Raw genomic sequence first — 17,500 nt, 5'->3', positions numbered from 1 at the left:
GATGCGTTTTTTTCGCACTCCTAGGGTAAGGCTGTGATGAATATGAATGCGATCAACGCAGCTGTTGATGATAACCAAGCCACTAATAGGTGACAAATATTGCATGAACTTGGCTAGACAATGCAGAGCGAAGGAAGCGAGACGCGAATGGACGACTTTTTTTGTCGTTTCTCATCATCAACACCGCAAAATGAGAGATGCATGCAGTTTGTTCAGTCTTTCGATCAGTGTTTGGTGTAATCGGAACCAACGCGAATCGTTGGCGGAGGACACTGGACAATATTTACACGAAAGAAGACACGCAAAAACATCCACGGCCAGTTTCGGCGGCGAATACCGGGGTGATCCGTTTTAACTAGTTCTTTATGCAACAACTTATCGCCAACAGCTTGCACTTGTGCCGCCTCTTTTCCTGGTGGATTTCTCGCACCCTGCCTTCCGGTACCGCTAGAATGGCGGAGACGGGACACCGCGATTACGGGTTCAGCGGGGCCAGATAAGCACACTAAGCAGGGTACGGACGAACCGCTCCGCCGCTCACAAAAGGACGCAACCGCCGGACGGGACGGGGGCAATTAGATTTCTGGTGCACCTGATAGTTTTCCGGATATTGGCACAATATTCAATCAATGCGCATCACACCGAAGACCGAGTTAACCACCCACAAGCACTTAACCGCGCGGCCAAGGGAAAAAGGCTGTCAAATCGCACCTCTTTTTCGCGTTTTTTCTGTCAATTTTTCTCGGAAAAGTCATGTGAGTGTGAATTCGTGCGTGGTGCGTGCAAACGGGAGGCTTTCGCGAAACACTGCACTAATCGTTCTCCGCTCAACCGGGCATCCCTCAGCGATCACTAGAATTCCGGCAATTTACCTTTCCGAGGAAGAACGCGGAGAAACAGCAAATTTCCAGGCGCGATTATTTATGCTAGCCACGTTTCTTTCCCAAAATCGCCAAGCCGAATCGCGTTGAGTAGACTTCTTCTACTTTGCAGGGTGCTCAGTCCGTTTTCTTCTTTTTTTTTCGAAAGTAGTTCGCTGTCCTGAAGCGACGTCAAAAGCGATTGTCGCTCGCCGCCATATTCGATGCTCTGTGACAATCGGTGGTAATGTTTATCTACACTTTGGTGTTGTGTTTTTGTTGTGAAATTGTGATTTTCTAGGATCATGAATTATCTCCTTAACTCGTAGATTATCCTCTTAATTCGTAGCGCCCGTTTTATTGTATAACTAAAATATAGGATAGCAGGGTTACCTGGCGCTGTCGTCATCTCAGGACTAATTTAAGCACTTTCGAAGGCCAGGCCAGAGGCTTTGCTCAAACGGAGGTAAGGCTGAGAAGGCTGATTTGTAGCAGAAACTAATCGTCACATGTTTGCAGGCTTTAGTAATTTAAAATGAACTACATCAAGTTTATGGAGGTGGTAGGCAATGTCAAGGTAGGATTTCAATGTTCGCAAATACAGACAATGTCTAGAAAGCACATAACGGATTTCTCGTCTTCTTTACAGCACCTGAAACGGACAGGATGGGTGATACGCAAAGTAAAAGACTGTGAAACCGTCTCTAGTCACATGTACCGCATGGCAATGATGTCATTTTTCCTCGAAGATAGCCACGGACTGGACCGTACTCGCGTGATGGAAATGTGTAACTTTTACTTCATCCACTTCCCCCTTGGTTGTGCACTGAATATTACTTTCTTTTTTACAGCCTTGGTCCACGATTTGGCGGAGGGTATTGTAGGAGACATCACACCTTACTGTGGAGTTTCACGGGAGGAAAAGATACTACGAGAATTTTCCGCAATGACTGAAATAGCTAATTTGCTCGGGCCCAACAATGATAAAATGATGGCTTTATTCAATGTAGGTGCTTTGGCTTGTGAAATGCCGTCGATGTCGGAGAGTAACGCATGTGAAACCATTTCTCATTTCATGTCCAAAGGAATACGAAGAAGGCAAAACTCCTGAAGCCAAATTTGTCAAGGATCTCGACCGACTAGATATGGTGATGCAGGCTTTTGAGTACGAGAAGCGGGACAGCTGTCCTCTGCAGTTGCAAGAATTTTTCGACTCGACGGAAAACAAGTTTTCGCACCCGCTGATCGTTGACATAGTGAACGCCATAAAGGATGAACGAGCTAAACAGGTCGTGTTTTCCGATGCATCCAATAGTAAAATGGCTGGGAAGTGATTAGGAGTAGAAAAGCAGCGCGTATAAATCATGTTAAGTTATTGTTGCTATATAATTACTATCATTACGCGTCTTATCGTTGATGGTACGATTTAAAGAGGAGAAACAATAAAAAAGCTGTCGCATCTAAAAATAATCCAGTCCATGCCATAGTATATATCGCTCCGATGCCCACCGCCAAAGTGGCGGCAGCAACAAAGGCTAACGTGCTAAATAAGCGGATATTCCTCGGAGATCCCACCGACCTTGAGACCTTCAGGACTTACAAATAAGCAATTACGTTCGTGTGATAAGTAAGTTCTGGGAGCTGCTTGACAAGTAATGTGTTCTTATATATCTTTTGGTTGCACGCTTGTCCCTGTTACAGAAACCGGTCCGCCTAGCATCAGACAAGTGTAGTCTGGATGAAGTCCACCCTTTTCCCCGACATCCATGTGATCCATGCTTGGGATAAACTGCTTGTGGTAGCTGTACTAGCGTCACTGGGATCACTGGAAATTAGTGTTGGAAACATTACGCCAACTATAATCTTAAAATTTAGAAATTTGTTGGCGAGCGATCAAGGTAGTACAGCATTATACAATGGCTTCGAAAAGGTATAGAGCTATCCATTATCATGGCTGTGATCAGATCGCTCGTGGGAATCCCCAAATCAATGTTGGCTGTAATAAATTTGGAAAGAAATGAATTTAATATGTAGACAATACAACAAACGGAGACGTAGTTCCCAATTATCAGATCAAAAATTGAAATTTCATATTTACAGACTTATAAAATTAACTTTATTTATCAAGATTGCTTACTCTCACGCTTCATTTAAAAGAAGGATCGCAGATCATCATCCTACGTAACACTAGGGGCCTATGGAACAAAACTCGGCTATTCATAAAAAAAAACATTCATTTTGCACTGATCGTTATGATCGAGGTAACCCTTCTCAAAGGAAAGATGGACCGTTTCAATCTAAAGATTTGCATTTTTCACTACAGCTTGTCTTGACCATGCTTTGACCATGTTTGCGAAGATTCCGTTTGAAAATCCATGAGTAGATCCTCTTTATGGTGAATATACAACAATTTAGAGGCAGACAACATAGTGCGGAGGCATTTTAGGGCAACTGATATTGAAAGGCACGCTCTAACTTCCAACAAGCGATCAAACTAATAAGCCGAAATATAGCAACTTTGGTGGTAACAGATCAAACATAAGGTTCGTATAGTTGTATCAAACATAAGGAAGCATTTGCATTTAGCTCAACAACCGTTAAACCAATGCAGGGATATAAGAGGGCTGCTCCCCGTCAGCAATACCCATACTATGGATGCCACTGTGGGGCTTCCAGCCGGAGATAAAATCTGTCTAGAACCTCCAAGAAGAGTGACGAAGCTAGTGTTATTTTCCTAGACCCCTATTTTACGTGGCTAGGCATGGTTTGTTGCTTGGGAGGACAAGATTACGAGCAAAGTGTTGTTGGGATGGTTCTCCTCTTTCTTGCATGCATGCAACTGCAGATCATTTATGATCCTTTGTTTTTTTTACTGAGAATTGTTTGGCACTGCTGTCTAATTGCGTGTCGGCTGGAAACAAGAATACTGCTAGCGGGTAGTAAAGGAGAAGAAAACATATAAGTTTAATGAATCAACCCATTAAATAATAACCCGTACTGTTCCAAGGACCTTCCACCGGCTCGTACGTTTTAGCATTCCCTCGGATTGTTAAACGTAAAAAAAACTAGTCTTTTTACAGTTCTGGTTGCTTCCACGAAACATCAGTTGTTTCAACCTACTTATTACATAAGAAATTCAAGCCGTGTCCTGTTGAACCGGATTTATCGATAAATCAATAAAAAAATAAAAATATACGAGTTCTGCGCACCAACGAGCGGTCTTGGCCTTCTGAAGAAAATTCTTTGATCATTCGCGATCGTGCGCCTTTGTCCTCCATTTCAGAATTCCATTTCCTTCGTAATACGGGCAAACCAGGTTGCAGTCTGCCATTCTCATTATCAGCCGCCAGAAGCCGACAAAGTTTAATGCGCTGCGCATGAGTTGAATCGCCAAACAAAGCGTGTCTTCCCATTGTGTGGGCTTCTACATTGTCCCTCCTCGTATGCATTTCTAAAAAATCCTTCAGAGAATTCTCCTCCTGCCCATAGGATGGCTCTCCTTGATTGCTGTTGCGTTAAATAAAAGGATATCGCTGTCCTTTACAGACTATGAGTTGTATGGAGTTTTCATGTTGTATGTCACTGGATGTTGCATGTATATCTACCGGTTTTAGCGTTAAATGTTCAAGTTCGTTTTATGGGGACATACTTGGGGCTATATTGGAAGGGGTAAAGAGGTAGCAGCACAACATGTGTGTCATGTCTTCTTAATTGTGCCTCATTATTTTGTCGTGCTGCAAACCAGGATCAATTTTTTTTGGCGCGTATTCATAGGCGCTTTTCTGTCTTCTAACCTAATATAATTTTTTACATTTAATTATGCATATTATTCAATAGAGAGGGAAACGAGTTATATTATTTATTCTGCGTAAGAATGTGGAAATATTTGTAAAGCTGTAACAAGCCGTTCACTGGAAAATCTTCGGATGCGTTGAATGTACATATCAGCGTGTAAGTAATCGTAAATGCTTGTAATATATTTTGTTTCACAAAATCAGTTTTCTTTAAGCGACAACATTGTTGCAAATATCTTTTCATGTCGATCGTACCGGTGTGCTTTAGCCAATTAAATACTATGATGATTAAATGCGTTACATTTAATACACAAGCATTATCACAATATTCTTTTGTTCAGGTTGTTGTGTGTTCTCAAATCAGCAAATAGTTCAACCAATGCACGTTAATGATGATTAAAACATACGTCTTATGTTTTCCTCATAAACGGCTTCAGGCAATACGAAATCAAAAACGATTCAAAACACTGTAGAGTGTTAAAGTCTTTATAATGAAAGGAGGAGATATTCTATTAGCCGGATGGCTAACAATTCAAGATCCGGTGATACAACCTATTGAACATCTACACGTTTTGTCAGAATTCGTACTGCAACATGAGGCTTTTCTGGCTCAAAAACCTGTTCACCGTTTACGCGATAGTCAGCGTATGGTAAGCGGTACACTTCTGCAAAGTCCATTTTTTCCATGACCCGCGCTGAGAAATGACTGGTGCAGAGTACGTGTATCAACTTGATATCATTTTGCGTTGCGTACTCGATTGTACGGTCTGTCAGCATTCCGGCAATACCCATGCCACGATATCGTGTGTCAACCGAAAGGATCTTACAATCAAGAAACCGATCAATATCCGGGTAGATCTCAAAGATGTCGAAATTCTCGTCCACATGGTCCATCAGGGCCATAATTTTTCGAAATTTAGGATGGGCACACCTGTCCGCCAGTTTCATCGGAGGTTTATCTCCGGGTTGCTGTATGGTTTAGAAAGAGAAGTAAAATGTAGCTAAGTTTAGTATCTGTTCGAACTGGTCATCGTCGCAACAAGAGTGTAAGCCTTAAAGCAGAACCTACCGGCTTCTTGATGGTACCATTCAAAATCACTCCAACAATTTCTCCTTTGGAATTGACGGCTTTGTAGGATGATCGTTCACCAAGGTTCTTGGTACAGTATATTTCAAGCTCCATGCATTCACCTAGCTTCACGAACGTATTGAGGGGTTCGTCCTGCAAGATAGAAAGGAAAAAAAACATTATGTCAACCATTATGCATTGAAATATCCATGTTCGTCCTGCTGGGAACTCGTTATGCACATGGAAACTTGTTATGAGCGAACGAAACAAAGGAAAATGATTGTGGCGGCTTGCCGCCTCTACACGGGAAGCAGCAGAATACAGCCTCAGTCGTGAGGTGGTGTGATGCATAAATTCATATAATTTTATGTTTTATTCATCACTTGTTCGTGATTATGCCGTCACTTTGGGCAGAGTGTTGAGGGTGTACAGCCAGATTTGAGATCGGTAGTTATTTGTTAACATTTTTCAGAAGCCGACGTAGTAAATCCGGAATAGTTGAAATTATTATAAAAATACTATAAATATAACGTACTTTGAAAAAGAATCTTTTAAGCAAATCCAGAACATCATCGGTGTCCGCTTCGGTGATAACCGAAATCGACAGTTCTCGGTCGACTTGGGGCAAGGTTTCTTTCTGCATTTCCTCGCAGACCAAGGACACTTTGGACGCCATACGCCCACCTTCCGTAAGCAAGTTCGACAGCTGAAAGTAGAGAGAATAGACAAACAATATTAATATAAAAGAATTGACACTGAGCCGCATTTTCGGTGCTGTTTTTTCCACCGTTGGTCACGCATGAGCACTCTGGGTGTATAATTAGCACAACAACAAATCCAAAACAAAGTTTCGTTGGTGCTTTTCCATCTTTGACGCAAGCATATTTGTGCCGCAGTTTTGTTACGTACTAGAACAGTTTTAATGGAGAAAAGAAGAAAATAATAATACTTGCCATAAGACATGTTTCATCCAGTAGGTGAGGATCATGAGTGGATGGAACGGTGATGCTGCTAATCGACGAAAGATGATCGACGTGATTTTGTACCTCAACTTTCATTTTGAATGATTGAGTAGATGACCGATATTACGGACAAATGTGTGTGAATTTAAGTTAGAACGGTGTACGACGAACAATTAAGATGTATATGCGAGAATGCTAGAGCTTGACGCTTTCTTGCTTTTTAATGCTTATTCTATGAAATGCTAATGGACGTTTGGGAAAACTATGTTCTTCCGAAGATCTTATTATAAATGAACGATTTTACCTGAAATGAAATGAAAAATAAAAAGAAAAAATAATGCAAATCAAGCTAAATGTAATAAAACGAAATTGTGATAATTTTGATTGCTCAAACAGTTTTAGTTGTTCCTCTTTGCTCATCACGTTTGCCCAAAAGTTAAATTTTAGAACACCATAATTTAGCCACGAAATGATGTTTTAGTATAGTTTTCATACAATTCAAGATTTCAACTCAATTCATTCTATTCAATGGGCATTTGATCTTGGTCTTTGCTGGCGTAGTAAATAATATTTGCGCACAACAATGCAAAAACAAAGGTGCAGCTTTAATCACGACCATTCCTGCTAAGCGATCAGTATGCACTAGTGCATCACAATTAGTTCGAGATCAATCGTCTCGTTCAGCATATGCAGTGGAGCGTTCATTCCTGGCATCTAATTCCAGGGTGCTACAACGTGAGCTCTTCCATTAGGTAATGCTATTGTGTGGTATGAAAATTACTTGGGCCACTAATCTTCTAGCAAACAAACCCACCACCTGCTGCACCTGTGCCGCCATTTGCGCGGCAACTTGGCTCACACGTGTCTTTCTTAAAAGCCTTCATCAGTATGCAAAACATGAGAGAAAACTAATAGACACGAATAGTGTCTCGCAGTCGTTAGTTGCGCCAACAATGGGGAGCAACAGCAGTCGGCGAAAATGGTACACTTTTATGAAAACAAATCCGCGTGCCCGTTCCACGTTGATTACGTACACATTACACAGCCACCAGCAAACATACAAGATTAGGATTATCACAAATGTAGACTCTGCACTCCTCTCAAGCTCGGTGCCAATTTGTTCGCCAAAGGCTCAGCCGTCTCCAGTCGGCGAGTCCTGCTCAAACAAACTCTGCCACTTGACTGCACTACCGCAATACACCAACGACGGTGACTGGTGTCACTGAATACTTTACAGTTGGACGATATTCTAAAGTCGAGGACACGCGACTACCACTTTAGGTTCTCGCAAGGTTTCGAAACGGGGGTGTAACTACTACTAAGAGCAAAAACACAATTATCGTGGAATTTCGCGCGCCTCGCCAAATTGCAGTGAACACTGTCAGGAGTAGCGATGCAATGAGCTTTCATTAGAATCGCGCTCATATTTATACTGCACCCTACAGTCGCACACGAATGCGTTCCTTCTTGCCGCGAAAGCTTCTACTATAGCTGACCGAGTGAGGCCGGTGGTTGTAGCTAGACCACCACCTATCCATCCATCCCATCGATTCGCAACCGAGCGTGTCACTGTGTGTGGAGTCGCGGTTTTGAAAGTATACGATTGCGCCCTCCCCCTGACACCCGATCAACGCCCGATCGGTGCACCAGCACTCAGGAGCACTCAGAACAGGACAGTGTAATATCTAGGATATGCCAAGATAAAACAATAACCCCTGCCTATTAAAACAGTGATCGCGAGTATCTTTCGAACCAATGACGGGCAACGGACTATTGAAACTCTATTTTCAGTTTGTCCTGGAGCTCAATTATAGGCATTCAATTTCAATAATCCTTCACGTCGCAAAGTTTTGATCAACATAAACGTTTTACCACATTAATTGACATAAAATTGTGTAAGAATGATCAAACCATATACGTAGTTCTTTATTGCAGCACGCACTGTTAAAGCTAGCAAGAATTTTTGTTGGATGGTTTTTTGCTATCCTTGCTTCCCTTCTTTATCTGTGACCACGGGGCTACAGGGTTGCCCGTACGTTCCACATTCGATGGCCGGTTCAACAGCCAGTATCATGTTCCTGCCTTCAACCATGCTGAATTCTGTGTTCTATATCGTTCTAAATATTTGAAAGGTTTCTTCAATAGCACTAAGCGTGAAATCATAACTGGGATCCCTTCCTATGTTCTCTCCTGACCATGGATCGGATTTCTAAACAACAATTCAGATCATAATTTGAGGAATGATTGATTGTTGACGCTAGAAATGAAAATGCATACTTCAAATAAAAATCACATTTCTTATCGTAATCTGCAGATTTAGATATGAACATGCGGTTTTCAAGATATTTCCTCCAATTGCATGCATCCATTAGAACACGTTTATGAGAACGAATGTCTTATGGTTCAGCTTACAAAGTTCTGCCTGACATTACACTATTTTAAAACCACCTTAAAGCCTTGAGCGTTTTAAAATGGACCCGACATAGTCCAAGCATTCGAGCGCAAGGTGCTGTCGCACCCAGAGTTCTATCCATCCTTTCACTGCCGGATGTGTCGTATATTGTGCGGCGGCACCATGTGTTGGGTGTCTTTTCTTCGCCTTATCCAGCTGGTGTTGCTAGCTTTGAAACCATGTGGCTTAATTATTGTTTTTAGTAAAGTAAACATCCATCACTCTATTGGTCTTCCATTTCGTTAATGATGAGAACTGACAGTCCAACATGCGTCGGCCGGAATATCGTATAACAGCGATTCGGTGGTCCCTACAACTGACACTATGTCGCAGCGTTGAGCTGAGTGTGCAGTGTCCAATTGAAACATAGCAGACGGCAAACCCGGCATTCTCTCTACGATTGATGGACGGAGCTAGTCTCTGACACCGACAAACCAAACCGCATCATCTCATCATGTTGGCAACGTTTGACGGTTGCTCGACGATCGAAATGGTGCGGCGAGCTGCGCCACCAGGGATAGGGTTTTGTGTCAACTTTTCTAAAAATACTATTCCCAATGGGTTCTACGCCAAAATCGACCACCTTCCAGCTGCTATCTGTGGGCGCGTATTTATAGAACCTTCGAACAACGAACGAGTAGACAAACCAAGCGCTAGAATGGATAGTTTCATTCTGATAGACGGTCAACCCACCACTGCACGCCACTCAACGACTGGTGGACGGAGTACATCGTGCTGCTACACTTCTAAACAGTTGTGTGGTTCTTGATGCACTTTCTATGGGCTATCTCATAGTTTTCATGAAATCATAGTTTTAAGCACATCATAGTTTTGAATACTATTTTGCGCAGAACGTAATATTCAATTACAAGTGCATAATTTCGAAACTTGATAATAAATGTGTTTCTGGTCGTAATGGAATCTTTAGAATGAAACGACAAAGCATTTAAATCGAAAGGTATTTCAAAGATTGATTATGTTTGTTTTGTTGTTGAACTCACTGCAACGTGCATTATTTTTAAAGTCAATATATTAGGTAGTCGAATAAATCTTTTCGTATTTTGGCAATAGATGGCTTTGGAGTCGTCTATCTCCACCGTTATAAATCACATTATGTCATATCATACCACGTTGTTTTAAGGGACATTTGATGTATCGTTTAATCAAAACAAAACAGAATTTGGAGCAGTGGCCAAAAAGTTATAGCTGTTCAAAGATGAGTGAAAATAATGAAGAAATTCGCTATATTTTGAAAATGTTCTACAAAAAAGGGAAAAAATGCCACGCAAGCCTCCAATTAAATTTGTGATGTTTAGGGGGACGATGCTGAATCAGTTCATGTAGCATAACGATGGTTCGCTTGCTTCAGTTCTGAAAATTTTGATGTGAAAGATGCACCTCGCTCTGGTCGACCTATCGTTGCTAAAGTCGATGAAATTATTGAAAGGATAGACCAGAATCGTCACATAAGCAGCCATTACATCGCTAAGGAACTAAACCTTCACTATAAAACGGTTTTGAACCATTTAAAAAAGGGTGGCTACAAAAAAAGCTCAATTTTTGGATACCGCATGAATTTTCTGTGAAAAATTTAATTCACCGAATTAACATCTCCGATTCTTTACTGAAACGGAATGAAATCGAACCGTTTCTGAAGCGAATGGTTACAGGACATGAAAAGTGGATCAAATACGACAATAACGTGCGAAAAAGATCATGGTGCAAGAATGCAGAAGCTATACAAACAGTCCCAAAGCCAGGATTGACGCCGCGGAAGGTTATGCTCTGCGTTTGGTGGGATTGGAGAGGAATCAATCATTATGAGCTACTACAGACTGGTCAAACTATTAATTCTAGACTTTACTGTGACCAATTGATGAGATTGAAGCAAGCAATCGAAGAAAAACGGCCAGAATTGGTCAACAGAAAGGCCATCGTCTTCCACCATGACAACGCAAGACAACACACATCTTTGATGACTCGGGAAAAACTGGGAGAGCTTGGCCGGGAAGTTTTGATGCATCCTCCATATAGCCCAGACCTTGCACCATCGGATTTCCATTTGTTTCGTTCTATGCAAAACTCCCTTAGTGGAGTTCGGCTAGCTTCAAGAGAAGCATGTGAAAACTTCGTATCCCAGTTTTTTAATGATAAATCACGGAGTTTTTACACTAAAGGCATTATGTCTTTGGCCGAAAAAAGGCAAAAGGTGGTAGACAATAATGGATCATATTTGGTTGAATAAAGTTGCTCGAAACCAAAAATATACTCCTTTGAAGTTTTACTAAAAATACGAAAAGACTTATTCGACAACCTAATAATACATTTGTTTTGCAATTTTGTTGATGTCAGGGAATGTATGTATTTATTTTTAAAACCACTTCAGATTCTATACATCGATGTAAAGCATCTCACATCTCTTGAGGTTCCGATTGCTTACTGGAACCATCACGGATATCTGATTAATTTCAAGGCGCAGACCACTATCAAGTATCAAGCTGTTGAGATGTTATATTTAGATCAAAGGGAAATCCACTCCATCGCCTTCCTGTGTGGACCCGCTGGACGCAATTTGGCATTGAAACGTAGACAATCGACGGTGGAACACGGCGCACCAGACGACACTACCGGTTAACCGAGTCATACGGTTCACGACCAGATACTGAATCGCGCTCTCACTTAATACATATTGTTGTTGCCAAATGCTATCCGTTCTCACTCCCGGCCACGAGCGGACCGACGAGAGGGACTTAAGTAATTGAATCAGACTGCGGCTTTTCATTAATTATCTCTGTCGCAGCTCAATGCCAGCAGACAGGTGTTGCTCGTCTAGATCGGGATTTCTATGGGATGGGGTATTGAAATAAATTTATTATCCGTTTTGGGGACATAAATTAATTCCCTTTAGGATTAACGCGTTCACAGAGCATGCAGCCTCCGGTGCAGCCTTCCGTCGTCCTTCCGCACGCAAACGGAAAGGGTAGCATGTTCCATAGTTCGTGAGCCACGCGACCAAACCGCCGACCTAGGCTTGTGATCTACTCCTGTCCACGATTTAATTTATGCACCAAGCACCGACAATATGCGCGTGAGAGGGTCGCTCGCATTTGCATACAGTCGTGATTAGCCTTACATTATTGGCGATATTGCTGAAGTAAGGGATGATAAGGGAACTGTTGTGTAGTACGTGGAAACACTACACTGTTCTGCCCTAAGATGAATGGTAAATTTTCCCAGTTTGTGTGCTTTGGAGAACGATCATTAACTTATGAAAAGTGTTTTTAAAATGTATCAACATTTTGAACGATATTTGCTTTTGCTCATATTTTGGTAATAGAAAAACGATTAATAATAAAAGTACTGCTGGCTTATGTCCATCCCTGCAGAGAAGACTAAAACACGGTGCTAATGCACGATATAACATGCAATCAAATCAATAAAACAACACAACCTAGACGGATTGTTGGCCGGATCTGCTATTAAATATCTGCTGGCGATGAGTCCGTTAATGGAACAGAAAATAAACCTATTATAATGATTCGCGAAAAAAGGGGTGTCGCGGCCCAAAAGAATCCAAAAATTATATTTATAAACATACAACGGCGAGAGCACAATGTGCCTCAATCACTTGATAGGACGGAACTAGAAGGGAACTGCACGCCGGATAGTTAGTTATCGCCTTGTAGATGTAGTGTGAGGTCATATTCATACGTCACTTGCGAGGATTGTGAGAGGAAACGTTCAATCACCATACCATCTGTGGCAATCTCGTTACGTTTATCGAACCTGCGAACCTGTAAACCGTGAGTGAAGCGGTGTGCCGGGGGGGATTATTTTCCGCGGGAAACGGCGTGCACATTTTGCCATAGGTTTGCCAGGAAGTTGGCTAGCATTGAGCAGCGGCTTCGACCAGGAAATCATGCGCTCTCCCATGTCCTTTGCCACGATTAACCTCTATTGCTTGATCGAGAGCCGCGGATCGGTAGCAGTGTAAATCCACCGTGTGGCCACAGGTGCACCACAGACACAGTAGCGTACAATAGAACAGAAAATGAGAAGAAAAAAATAATACTTCCATTATCGTTCCGGTATGCAGCACGTTCAACAAATCCTCGACATTTCACAAGTTTGCTCAGCCGTGTGTCTTGTCTTAATCTTGCCGAGACCCCCTCGGATCACGCCTCGGACGGGTTCTGGGACGATGAACACGCTCGCGATGTTGGAAGAAGGGCGATTGTCAGTGCCCAGAGACTATCATAAACGAACGGAAACGCTCAGACAGCAGTGCCACGCGCCAACACTATTCCCATAGAACGCTTTTTTATGGCGTCCCCAACGGTGCGTTTCATGTTTTTTCGTTTCGTTTTCGTTTACGTTTCCGTTTTTTGCTGTTCTCCTCACCGACAGAACGGCAGGAGACGCGTGGCCCCCGTAATTAGTGACGCGAACAATGGCAAAACAGAGCAAAAAAAAAAACGAATTGAACGAACAAGCTGGGGCTGGAACAAGCCATCCATCGGGCATGATCGGTGGATTGTCTTTCGGAAGTTTGCTCTCCGGTTACCTCGGTAAGGATTTGCGTGGGGATCGAATATGCATGCGTGTCCCGCGGGGAGTGCGAGAGAGGGGGAGCGCAGCCGAAATTGGTCGGTACAAAATCTTGATAACAATGCCGTAGAGTAGTGACAAGCAAAAAGGGGCGCTCGATCGATCGATGGCTGACCGACAACCTGTTGCGGTGGCACGCGCCAGTTTGAGAGCATGTGCAATGCGACACTGAAATGCCTTTCGCGCGCGCGTGCGCGAACCTAGAATGGTTCCGCAGCCTCGTACACCTACAGTGAACCTCGGTGGTGGAAGGGGGCTAGAGTGGTTAACTGATTTTTTGTAGTCAGTTTGACACCCGGCAACAGCTGGGTGCCACCCAGCCCGCCCCCACCCCACCTTGCTTGGTACCCGGGCGCGATCGCGCAATTGATCGTGATCGCGTGATTATTTATGGGCAATTAAAGTAATTTTTTAATTCCTCGAGAGTTCCTCGCCAACACCGCACGGTTATTGTCCGAGCCTCGGCCTGTGTTGGATAGTAGCGGCGAGAGTTGATTTTTAAGGCAGGTTGGAGTGGGGAGGATCGATTGTACGTACGTACGTGACATGACATGGGGGAAGCGTTTGATCAATATTTACATTCGCACTCAAGGAGCACCAGTACCGAATGGATGGTGGATGGCATTTTCTCAGCATCGATCGAGCCAATCATTTATGCTGACAGTTGCGCTGCTAAACAGACATTATACTCGCGGCACGCGACACCTGACCCAGAGGGTGTGCGGCACCACTGCGGCTGCGGCTTCCGTTGATCCCCACGGTTGATCATATCCGTGTCCATATGCTGCGCAGGCGTTTAAATTAACATTAATTTTATGGTCAAGCACGCGGCTTACTCGGCTGTGGGTAAAAGTGGAATAGTGGAATGATGGCCACAATAACCGTGAAAATGGTTAGAGATTTGTGACGAAAAGAGCGGTGCTACCATGCTGCCATGCTATCTAAAAGGCAAACAATCGATCCCGCATTATACCAGTCCCTCGAGAGAGGGAGAGAGAGTGTTTAACCCTGCTCCGAGGAACGGTAACATCTAATTACGGAGTTTAATTTCAGCCCCAACCCGTTTTCGTGACGGTTTCGATCCGATAAAATGGTGCCCTGGTGCGGGCCCCGTGGTGTGACTTTGACCCTTCGCGGGATGGTGGTCAATCATCCATTTCCGTGTTTCAGGGTTGGGAAGGGGAGGACATTGAGTACAGCGAGCAGCGAAACGGCGGCGTGGCTAAGTGGCTTATCGCCGGTACACTACCGATTGAGCACAGGTGTCCCTCACGCTGGTGCATGGTACACCAAAAACCCGTAAACGGGGCCCTATCCCCTATCCCCATTGAGTCAGCTGCTGCAGCGAAGGTTAATCGTGGTCGTAGACTGCAATCTTAGTGCCAGTCCCTCCCGTCCCGTAGCCGATAGCCGACAATGCCGCCAATTTTCGCCATTTGCCTAACGGCGCCAGTGGAGCGGAGCGGAGCGGAGGTGGTTCGGTCCGTTTCCCGCCGAGGCTTATCAATCGGAACCGTTCGTTGATCAGCCACTTTACAGAGCTATCACGCGGCAAACAGTGAACACGAGTGCATGACGACGGTGACGACGACGGTGCCGATACTGGCTGATTGATGTGTTGTGCGAATCGAATGTGCTAATATGCTCAGTGGCACGAAACCATCTAACGATTGATCGCGCGCTAGCGTTACTGCTTAGTAGGAGGAGAACTATCTGATGCAGAGTGCTAGTGTTTCAACTGTCCGTTATCGTTATCTTGTTGGTTGGTAAATTGGGTCTTTTCCAACTGAAATAAAGGGCAAGGACAACGCAAGGAGTCAATCCCACCCAAGCAATAAGAGAACCCGCATCACCGATCGATTAACACAAAACAGTCAATTTGTTTGTTATGCCGTGATCTGCAAACATTTATTCGATGACATAAGGTTTGAGTTAAACGCAGCAGGCCAGTCGTAACAGTCGTCGTAGGTCAAATCACACATCTCATGCTTGCTGCGATGCGTTGTTGCAAATCCACTTCTCATTCTCGTGGCGATCTGATTACAGCTTACCGGCGCCTTGCTGGCACCGATCCCAACGATCGGCTTGGAAAAGGGCTTTGATAGCAAAACGATTTCACACGGCGCACCTACGGCCATCGTCGTCGTTGTCGTTGTCGTTGTTCGCGGATCGAGATGGCAGAAGGTCAGGGTTTCGGCGATAAACTGTTGTTTTCCGTGCAGCTACCGAGGGTCACTGCAGTCACTAGCGATCGAGGAGACCCTCGGTACACGGTACTGTGGGGTCTACGAAGACGGTAGCTTTGTCGGCTGCACGCTGGCACCTGGCGTGCCATTCCCCCTGGTCCAGCGTGTGACAGACGGCGTAATTTATAGCATAATCGACTGTCCATTACGTTTCCCGGTAATGTTATGGACTCTAGTTCTAATTGTAATTCTAATAAATGTGGCCTCTCCACGCCAGAGACACGATCTACCATGTACCAAGTGGAGGCACTAGAGCTCGATCTGCCCCACACGCCTCCTCCTTCCAATGTTAGCAAATTATCTGCAACTCCTTCGTGGTGGTTGGTTCATCGTTGGCGCCACCCCTCGCTACTTGCTGCTGCTTAAAACAAGATCGATGTCACTAGTTACATCGAATTTACGAACACGCCTGTTGAAATGTAATAAATAAGGGTTGTTGGACACACACAAAAAAAGACGCTTATTGCAATCTATATGCTAATCTTGATCAATCTGATTGGATTAATTGTGCGGGCTGCAGCCCATTTGTCAAAGAGTGTTTTTTTTATGAATTGATCAATTTTGGAGGAACTACAGTGTAGGCCACGTTCCGATGAACCGGTTTAAATTCAAGTTTCGAGTTCAATGTCATGGGCTCTTTTTATTATTTTCAGTGGTTGGCGCTTTCCAAGTGATTATTTCTCATTTGTCAACATTATTAGATGTGCCTTCAACAAGCTTGTAGGCTCAATGGGCTGTGGTGATTTGTATGTGGTGTTAATATGAGTCATCTCCATTAGTATATTTTTAATACAAATGACCCAGAACTTAGAGTTGGAAAAGTAGATTTGTCAAGTATTATCAGAGTGCTATAGGAATATCATTCACCAACAAATTTATTAACATATCGAAATGGAGTAGAAGCACATAGCACCAATATATCTTTGAAGTTAGAGAAATACCACTACAATTAATACACGCAGCATTATATCTTGATATAATAACGTGATAACTTTAATCCTGACTTAACCCTCATCTACTAATTGCTAGCGATGTGTTAAGTGATTTTTTTGCGTTTTAAGACTTACGACAATAAATTGTGTTCTATCTCAAAGGTGTCTAATCTATAAAACTTTTTTTTTTACCAAAAAGGTTCATGAACTTGGAATCTTGGCCCCTTATCAATGGTCCACTGATGGGATGGGCACCCTGGGTATATCATGTAATATATTCCTTTTTTTTGCTTTAGCTTTTTAGTAATCTCAAAATGGGGGATGGTGTTGACCCCGCTGGTAGGATGAGGATGATTTCTAGGTGTTTTGTGTGATAGTCTATACGTGTTCCAGGGTTCCGTTATCGCTTGTCAGTCCCAAAGTCCGTTTGAGCCTATAATGCTCTTTGGATGAGCTTAGCATGGCCAAACGTAACACTATCAAGCTCATTTCAGTTCTTCTAAGAAATGCTTAGCTAAGAATTTACTTCCACAAATTTAGGGCAAATATAGTAGAAAAACTCATCGAAGACCTTATG

The 17,500-nt window shown here is 43.3% G+C and overlaps 3 protein-coding genes across 15 annotated transcripts in view; 1 reads left to right on the top strand and 2 right to left on the bottom strand.

The window, feature by feature from the left end:
• LOC126571515 (GMP synthase [glutamine-hydrolyzing]) overlaps positions 1–1,008 on the bottom strand; it is a 5,583-nt gene extending 4,575 nt beyond the window's left edge. The window contains exon 1 of one of the 4 annotated variants that reach the window (XM_050230080.1): positions 873–1,008. Coding sequence is in view for 1 of the 4 variants with exons in the window: in XM_050230079.1 (XP_050086036.1) it covers positions 288–311 (24 nt within the window). In the remaining 3 variants the exon portion in view is untranslated. The other 3 variants (XM_050230081.1, XM_050230079.1, XM_050230082.1) reach the window with 3 other exon arrangements.
• Positions 764–2,324, top strand: LOC126571516 (5'-deoxynucleotidase HDDC2). 3 transcript variants are annotated; one of them, XM_050230083.1, is made up of 6 exons: positions 764–1,104; positions 1,240–1,326; positions 1,380–1,437; positions 1,510–1,648; positions 1,712–1,866; positions 1,946–2,324. In XM_050230083.1, exons 3-6 carry the CDS (start codon positions 1,396–1,398, stop codon positions 2,192–2,194), a joined length of 585 nt encoding a protein of 194 aa, XP_050086040.1. In that variant the 5' UTR covers positions 764–1,104; positions 1,240–1,326; positions 1,380–1,395; the 3' UTR covers positions 2,195–2,324. The 3 variants fall into 3 exon arrangements, with proteins under 3 accessions (XP_050086040.1, XP_050086041.1, XP_050086042.1); XM_050230084.1 differs by having other exon boundaries at positions 1,039–1,104; positions 1,210–1,326; XM_050230085.1 differs by having other exon boundaries at positions 1,039–1,104; positions 1,190–1,326.
• Positions 2,325–4,816: 2,492 nt separating this feature from the next.
• The window catches only part of LOC126580883 (arylalkylamine N-acetyltransferase 1), a 16,544-nt gene continuing 3,860 nt past the window's right edge, over positions 4,817–17,500 (bottom strand). For 5 of the 8 annotated variants that reach the window (XM_050244186.1, XM_050244190.1, XM_050244187.1 and 2 more), the window contains 4 exons: positions 6,677–6,989; positions 6,259–6,429; positions 5,724–5,876; positions 4,817–5,623 (listed from right to left, as the gene is read on the bottom strand). In XM_050244186.1, coding sequence (XP_050100143.1) covers positions 5,207–5,623; positions 5,724–5,876; positions 6,259–6,429; positions 6,677–6,781 — 846 coding nt within the window. In that variant the 5' untranslated portion in view covers positions 6,782–6,989 and the 3' untranslated portion in view covers positions 4,817–5,206. Of the gene's footprint in view, positions 5,624–5,723; positions 5,877–6,258; positions 6,430–6,676; positions 6,990–7,719; positions 8,067–17,500 lie in introns of those variants that run through there. The other 3 variants (XM_050244189.1, XM_050244192.1, XM_050244194.1) reach the window with 3 other exon arrangements.

The sequence above is a fragment of the Anopheles aquasalis genome, chromosome 2 (assembly GCF_943734665.1).
Source record: "Anopheles aquasalis chromosome 2, idAnoAquaMG_Q_19, whole genome shotgun sequence".
Classification (NCBI taxonomy): Eukaryota; Metazoa; Arthropoda; class Insecta; order Diptera; family Culicidae; genus Anopheles; species Anopheles aquasalis.
The sequence above is the reverse complement of the archived record's forward strand: the minus strand, read 5'-3'. Positions and strand labels throughout refer to the sequence as shown.